The 8825-nt window shown below is 37.6% G+C and overlaps 1 protein-coding gene across 1 annotated transcript in view; it reads left to right on the top strand.

Annotated features, from left to right (window-relative positions):
- Positions 1-761: 761 nt before the first annotated feature.
- LOC115221812 (acylglycerol kinase, mitochondrial) overlaps positions 762-8825 on the top strand; it is a 118908-nt gene continuing 110844 nt past the window's right edge. The window contains exons 1-2 of the mRNA XM_029792045.2: positions 762-914; positions 8298-8373. Coding sequence (XP_029647905.1) covers positions 8311-8373 — 63 coding nt within the window. The 5' untranslated portion in view covers positions 762-914; positions 8298-8310. The remainder of the gene's footprint in view (positions 915-8297; positions 8374-8825) is intronic.

Below are 8825 nucleotides of genomic sequence, written 5' to 3'. Positions count from 1 at the left end.
TATCTAACCATTACTCTACCAGAAGTATTACCTACATCTCTCATGCAATCACTATCACCCACCCAGAATTTATATCTTTGTTCCTTAGTCATGAGAATTCAAACAAAGCCTCCTTTCCATCTTATCTCTTGCACACAGCACACATCTACATACATTCATTGTAGCAGTTCAACAATCTCACCAGACCTACCTTCATTGATTGTGGCTGTTCTTGAGTTGTGGATTCATTGGAAAGAGCAAGAGTGTAGTGTCTGAAAAGAAGGTGGCTTGTGCAAAGTTTACATAGAAGGAGAGAGCTCTTGCACATGTCCAAATAATAATGATTAATATTATTATATATGTGTATGTATCTATATGTGTGTGCACACATATGAGAAAAATAAAATCTTGGGTGACATTTGATCTTTGCATGAAGTTTCGTGTATTATTGCACACAGAACCTATAACCCTAGATTAGATATCTCCAGTCTACAATTTGTTAGAAATATACCAGACTTGGTTTATTCCCTACCCTTTACTACATATTTTACAAACTTTACCTTATTGCTCCTATGTGATTTACAGACCATATTAGCACTTTTATGCAGTTAACCTATTAAAAATAGCAATCAAATCTCCCCCAAATCACATGCCTATCATCATAAAAAAGAAAGAACACATTGGGTAGTGTAGCTTCAAATTTACTGTCTCAAAAAAGGAGTTTGGTCAACTTGGAGGTAAACAGCAGGCGCTTTGTTTTGTTTTCAGTGTATTTTCTTCTTTTAATACTTTCTTGAATGGACAACAGATAAACTTTGTTTTAAATAATAATATCTTTAATATTATCATTGACAGAAATATGGCAATGCTAGCATCCAACTGCACCAGAGACCTCGGATTGTAACAGTATTTCTGAACCCAGCTGTCAGTCGAGGGTAAGTTTCTGTAAGCCTGGTACTTATTCTATCAATCTCCTTTGCCAAATCACTAAGGTATGGGGATGTAAACACACCAACACCGGTTGTCAAATGGTGGTGGTGCTAAATGTAATTTCACAAACTCTTATATCGTATATTAGAAACGTCACAATTTCTCACTTTTTCTATGTTCTTACTAAAATTTTAGAAATACCTGTATAGTTTCATGTTTGTCCTCCTAATACAGATGTATATTAGCATAGATACTTTTGTGTCCATTTTTTAATAGCTAATAACACAAGCCAATGGAGGAGTTTCTATGCTCATTCAGCCTGTTAAGAAACCAAAACATACTCTGTTATCTTAAAAAAAGAAAGCACAAAACTGTTGGTCTGTTTAGTTAAAGCTAACCTTCAGCTAAACAAAACGTGTAGTCACATTCTCGATTCAGTTGTTCCTTATCTTTCTGATGAATTAACATTTCACATCCTGCTGACTATACTAAACTTATTCCTTTCATTGATTCAGGTTTTCTATAGTAACTGCTTTCATTTCACTGTTGTTCAGTCTTGCATTTTTTGCACATGGTATATAGTTGTGTGGTAAGAAGTTTGCTCCCCAACCATGTTTCCAGGCTCAGCCCCACTGTGGGGCAATTTGGGCTAGTGACTTCTACTAAAACCCCAGGTGGCCAGAAGCTTTGTGAGTAAATTTGGTAGATTGAAACTGAAAAACAACCTCTCTCTCTCTCTCTCTCTCTCTCTCTCTCTCTCTCTCTCTCTCTCACACACACACATGCGTTTGTTCCCAACCACTGCTTGATAACTCATGCTGGTAATTTAGTGATTCAGAAAAAGGAGACTGACAGAATAAGTACTAGGCTTAAAACAAAATACATTCTTCAAGGCAGTGACCCAGTATGGTTGCAGTCTAATGACTGAATCAATAGATAAAAGATAAAAAGGTATGTGTGTGTATATATATCTCTTATGATAAAAGGCAGATTTCTCTGCCTGTTCCCATGTTTCTTTTTAATACAATTCTACAATATAGAATTTCTTCAATTGGAATTTACCTATGATTTTTCCAAGTAGATTCGATTGGGTCATGGCATGTAAAGTTTTTTCAATTTGACCCCCAATTAAGCAAAAATTCGAGAAAACTCAATATTTTACGAATTGCCTCTCTCATTTCAAGTGGTTTACTCCTGCTATTACCACCACACTTTCTCCTACTTTCTCTTTGCAAGTGTGAAACTATTAAAGTGAAAGTATTATATAACAGGGATGAGCCATTAATACTGGTCATCCTTTTTGCTAGAGGAAGATCCACTATGGTCTTATATGCTACACCACTGGTTTTCAATTCATATTAATCAAATTAATATTCAATTTTTCACCCTTATTATGTGTGTGTGTGTGTGTATTAGCAATTCGTATAAAATTGCATCAATGACTTGAACTTGAATAAGTGGTTTCACATAAATGGGGCTAAATTAAAAAGGTTTGTTGTTCTTATTATTACTGTTTGACTATTGTAATCACGTTTGTTGGTTCCTCGTCAGGGAAACGTTGTGTTGCATTTGTTAAATAATTGTAAACCGTAACCCTCCCCCTTTCGGAGGGGTTATTGTTTATTGGTTATTGTTTAAAAATTGAATTGTGTCCCTCTTTGGGGAAATTGACAATATTTTCACCGTCTTTACGGAAGCATTTTTGTTAAAATCCCTTCGATAGAAGAAAGTCCAAAAATGAATTTCGCTGCAGCCGTACACTTCTGTACAAGAGGGAGGACAAGATCCAATTGATCGAAATTGCAAGAGACGGGCCTACAATTCCAGTCTGTTATATATTTTGAGTATTGTTATCACTAGCGATATCAAGATATAACTTTGTATTTTATGTGTAGATGTATATATATAGATGTACATGTAATATGTACACATATATATATACATATATACATGCATAATATATCTACCCATACGCACACACACACACATACATACATAGGGGCAGGTGTGGCTGTGTGGTAACAAACTACGTTCCAAACACATGGTCCTGGGTTCAGTCCCACTGTGTGGTGACTTGGCATGTGTCTTCTGCCGTAGCTTCAGACCAACAAAAGCCTTCTCAGTGGATTATATACATATATACAGGCATACATACATATATACACATGCATATGTACATATTTGGCATAAACACTCTACCACTACAACTAATAACTGTTGGGAACACTTTCAAACCTGCCTTACATTCGAACCGGAATCTCAAAAACATTGTCCCCTTCAGCGCCAAGCTCAACTGCTCTATCCTGACATGGAGGGTATCAGCAATGAAATCTATAACAAAACATTCATTGACGTTGAAGACAGAATTGCTAAACTGGGTGGAAATGAATTGTCGACGTATGGGCTGCCACAAGCATTCAGGTCAGAGTCAAATAGCCTTCCCACTTGCTGTCATTCGTGAAACAACCTACGACACTCAAGCGCTTTCAAAGTACATTGTTGAAAATGAGCCTAAATTACTTCCGGACCAGCTGCAGGCCTATAGAACTATTCTTAACAGTGTACGCCAACGCGAGGGACGAATCTTCTTCCTCGATGCTCCTGGAGGGACAGGAAAAACATTTATTACAAAGCTTCTCCTTGCAGAAGTTAGGTAGCATCAGGACATTGCAGTAGCTGTAGCCTCCTCTGGCATTGCAGCTACTTTGTTACCTGGTGGCAGGACAGCACACTCAACTTTTAAACTCCCTCTCAATTTAGCAGCATCCGAAATGCCTTCATGCAACATCAACAAAATCTCAGATCAGAGACAAGTACTTAAAATGTGTTATGTAATTGTCTGGGATGAGTGCACTATGGCTCACAAGGGAGCTTTGGAAGCATTAGATAGAGCCCTGAAAGACATCCGAGACTGTCAGGCTCCAATGGGAGGTGTAACACTTCTGTTGTCAGGTGATTTCAGGTAAACACTTCCTGTCATTCCGAAAGGCACTAGAGCTGATGAAGTTCAAGCATGCCTAAAGTCCTCTACCCTGTGGCATCATGTTACAATCTTTAGTCTCACCACTAACATGAGAGCTCAGCTACACGGCAACAAAATGTCCACAAAGTTTGCACAGGACATTTTGACACTTGGTGAAGGCAAGATGCCTCTTGATGCTGCAGGACAAATGGAAGTGTGGTCATTTTCCTCTGTTGTTAATTCTGTAGATGACCTCAAAAACAAAGTCTTTCCCAACTTCACACAAAACTACCAAAATCACAATTGGCTGTGTGAAAGAGCAATATTAGCTCCAAAAAACGTTGCTGTTAACAAAATTAATCAACAGCTAATGCATTCTCTTCCTGGCACTATACACACTTACAAGTTTGTTGATACAATTCCAGATATAAATGAAGTTGTGAACTATCCTCCTGAATTTCTCAATTCATTGGAGCCCTCCTCGACTACCTCCACACATATTAGCACTTAAAGTTGGAACTCCTGTAATGCTACTCCGCAATCTGGAACCACCAAGACTTTGCAATGGAACACAACTGGTGATAAAGAAAATGATGTCACACGTTATCGAGGCAATCATTCTTTCTGGATGTGGAAAAGGTGATGACGTCTTTATTCCAAGATTTCCTCTTACTCCATCAGGAGCAGAAATTCCATTTACATTCAGAAGACTGCAATTCCCCCTTCATGTCAGCTTTGCCATGTCTATTAACAAATCTTAGGGTCAAACCCTCTCTGTAGCTGGTCTTCTCTTGGAAGAGCCCTGCTTCTCGCATAGGCAACTGTATGTTTGCTGCTCAAGAGTAGGAACCAAAAGAAACCTTTTTGTATATGCTCCACAAGGAAAAACAAGGAACATTGTTTACAACGAGGTGTTATAATCTCAACAGCCAGGAGGTATATAAATGATCCCCTTTCTTTTAACAAACTTCATGTACTTTCATGTATTTATATTAATATACATGTATTTGTGTGTGTGTGTATCCATATATATATATATAACAGAAAAGTCTAATTCTTCTATTGAATGTAACCGGGCAACGCCGGGTATCTCTGCTAGTATATATAATATATATATATATATATATATAATATATATATATATATACACATACATATATACATACATATGTGTGTGTGTATATAATGTGATAAACGAGAGAAATATAATATGAAAAATTTGTTTTGAAATTTTTATACCACAACAATTGTTTCACAACATGCATAGATAATTTATTTTACTATATGTCATCGTCATCATTATCGTTTAACATCTGCTTTCCATGCTTGTATGGGTGGGATGGTTTGATAGGAACCAGCCAGGCAGAAGCCTGCACCCGAGTTCTGTGACTGTTTTGGCAGGATTTTTACAGCTGGATGCCTTTCCTAACACCAACCACTCAGCAGAGTGAACTTCGTGATTTTTTATGTGGCACAAGCACAGTGAGGGCTGGATACTTTTCAAGTGGCACCTGCACTGACAGGGTCACCAAGTACCTTGCAAGACAAAAAATAATCTTTCGAGAGGGGACGGGGCATTGGAGGAGGTGATCTTGTGTCAGATGATGAAAGGTTATAGTGAAACAGAGACAGAAGTAGGTATCTTGCTGTAAAGGAGGTATAAACTTTACCTGGCTGGAGAGAGAGAGAGAGATCAGGAATGAAGACAGAAACAGTGTGATGAGAGAGTGTGGAGGGAGGTGAGTGGTGAAAACCTGGGTATATATAGAATGGGGTGGAGCTACTGGATAACAGTGATACAGAGAAACAGGGTCATGAGGACAAAATTGGGGAGTGATTGGTAGGCATAGTGTATGAAGGAGGATATGTGAGGAAGAGAAGAGATGTAGATTGGTTTGTTGGGGTAGGGTGTGTGAAAAGTCTTCTTCTTACATGTAGGTGGAACACACAGGTTGGGGGCTAGCAGATGGCAATGATACAATGAGACAGAGTGTGTAGGTGGAACACATGGGTTGGGGGCTAACGGAGAGCAGTGATACAGTGAGACGGGGCCAAGAGGACAGGATTGGGAAGTGGGAGGTAAGCATAGTGCAATGTGGAAATGTGAGGAAGAGAAGAGATGTAAAGATGTAGTTTGGCTTGTTCCTGTTGGGTGTGTGAAAAGTTTTCTTAAGTGTGGGTGGGACACACAGCGCTTCTAGAACTCAGTTTCGCTGACATGGGTGGGTCTTCTCAAGAACCTCATATCACCAGACATCTTGGTCCGTTGTCATTTCTTTCATGAGGACCAACATCCCAAGATTGGTCCTTACCACTTCATTCCACGTCTTCCTAGGTCTCCCTCTTCCGCAGATACCATCCACTTTCAGTGATCAGCACTTCTTTATGCAGTTGTCTGTATTAATATAAACAATCTTTAAATTAATGCTGACATTAAGCTAGCTCATTGAGTGAGAAGGAATCCATGTTAAACAATAATCCATTGACATAACATTTTACAAATGCAACATCAATATTTAAGAAGAACCTTAAGAAATATGGGAGATAATAATAATAAAATTAATAGAAATTAATTAAACAGTTTTCTAGAGGAGCGAATGGAAATTTAGTAAGATAATTAAATAGTTACTGGTAGACAATATTGGTATAAGTAAAGTAATATACGATGTGGTATAAAGAAGTTCCCAGACTAGTTCTGTTGTGTGCCAACAAATGGCAGCACACGGAATTTTTGGAATAAACGCATTTTCTCCTTTTTCTTGTCCAGTAAGGATTGTTGCTTCCAAAAGATGTGGATGCTTTTTCTTGACAATCAGTCTTGTTCCATTGCACAGTTTTGGAGGATCCAGATTTCTGAAAAGCATGATTGGAATTCCTTTCTTCAATGTCAGTTTGTGAGGAGGCATTCCAGGATGATTCAAAGAGTTAAGAAACTCAGTAGGATAATTCACATCCTCATTGGGGTCCACAACAATATCAGTTGAGAAATACTTTTTTTCCTCAGTATTGATTGATTGTATAAGTTTCCAATTGACAACCTGGACAGTTTCATTCTTGGTACAAGTATGGCTCTTTCACAAAGCTAATCATGATCTTGAAAATTATGTCCAATGTTTGGGTAAACCTTGGTAATCGGCTCTTCTACAGTTTTGACCAAAATGTTGCAGCCATTTGGAAAAGTGTTGTCTTTATTGCTGTCTTGCTGAATGCTTCCATTTCCCAGATCTAGTAGCTGAGCTGCAAATCTTCCAGCATCCAAATCTTTGAATAAACTGACTCCACCAAAAGTTTGATTCAGCTGGAAGTTCGGTCAGGCAAAAAGTACAATCTGGCCGAATGTCTAATTTGGGCAGAAGTCTGATTTGTGCTGAAAGTTTGAGTTCTTCAATATTTCCTTCTGAGTGCTTCCATTCACAAATCCACAGAACTCCAAAACCTCATGAACATGAAAACACTCACTCTAACTTGGATCTAGTTTTAAATGAACCAAATTGAAAATATTTTTTTTAATTCACAAAGTTTTGGTATTACTTTAAATTTAGTTTAAATGAAAAACTTGTAAGTTCACAAATTTTTGGAATTCTTTTAAAATTTGAATTTTCAACAAATCCTCACCTAGACCTGATCTCAATGCTGGATGTTCAAGAACCAAATGAAGGGCAGGATTTCAATCCCAGGATTAAGCTGATTCCAAAAAGTTATAATATGGCTATGTAAAGCAAATGTAGACCAAGATACAGGGGCCCCGGATGGATGGACAGACAGAATTTCACATTTATTATAATAGATTAACTAGAAAATAAAGATTGTAAAGATAGAGAAAAAAATAACAAAATGAAATAAAATTAAAGTTCATAGAGACAATGTTTATGAAATATAGGGATTGATATCAAGAAGAGAAATCATCATCATCATTGTTTAACGTCTGGTTGGATGGTTCGACCGGGGTCTGGGAAGCCTGGAGGCTGCACCAGACTTCAGTCTGATCTGACAGTGTTTCTACAGCTGAATGTCCTTCTTAATGCTAACCACTCCATGAGTGGAGTGGATGCTTTTTATATGCCCCCAGCACAGGGGCCAGAGGAGGCTGGCAACGGCCACGATCGGTTGGTGTTTTTTACGTGCCACCAGCAATGTACTGTTCCGTGACAGAAAATTCAACAAAAAAATGTACCCCATCTGCTGAGATGTTAAGAGGGCTGTGAGGACAGGATTGGAGAGTGAGAAATAAGCATATAGTGCATGAAAGAGGAAATGTAAGGAAGAGAAGAGATGTAGTTTGGTTTGTTAGGGTAGGGTGTATGAAAAGATACAAGCCAACAACTGTTTTACATATTTTCTTTATCACTTTATCCCTTTCTTGCCTCCTCCTATTAAGCTCTTTATACATCATTAATTAGCATTGTTTTAAATTTTTTTTCAACAGCAAAGGTGTGAAAATGTTTGAGAAAAATGCAGCACCATTGCTTCACCTTGCTGGTATTGTGGTCAACATTGTGAAGGTCAGTAGCATATCTCATGTTGTAGTTTTAAAGACAATTCCTATTTAATCTGTTACATTTAGTTGTCATATGCATGGCCGATGAATTCCACTACAGAAAATTTCACTGCAGTATATTCCACTAAGGTAAATTCCACTCGGAAAATAACAGTCTATAGAAACTAATTACACATGCCCTTGTTACACACTTCTTAAATAATTAGTCGTTATTTAAATTCCACTCAGAAAATTTCACTGTAGGTAAAATTTACTCTGGTATATTCCACTAAGATAAATTCAACTTCAGTAAACAGTCTATAGAAAACTAATTACACATGCCCCTGTTATACACTTCTCAAATAATTCTAATTAAAGTTTATGCAACTGAATTTCACTGTACTGCTAATTTTTTTCTATTCAATTTAACTTTGAAACCCTCAACCATAGCAACATTTATAACATCAGAGAAGAACA

This window comes from Octopus sinensis, linkage group LG18 (genome assembly GCF_006345805.1).
Source record: "Octopus sinensis linkage group LG18, ASM634580v1, whole genome shotgun sequence".
NCBI classification, from domain to species: domain Eukaryota; kingdom Metazoa; phylum Mollusca; class Cephalopoda; order Octopoda; family Octopodidae; genus Octopus; species Octopus sinensis.
Note: the sequence above shows the minus strand (reverse complement) of the source record. Positions and strands in the feature narration are given on the sequence as shown.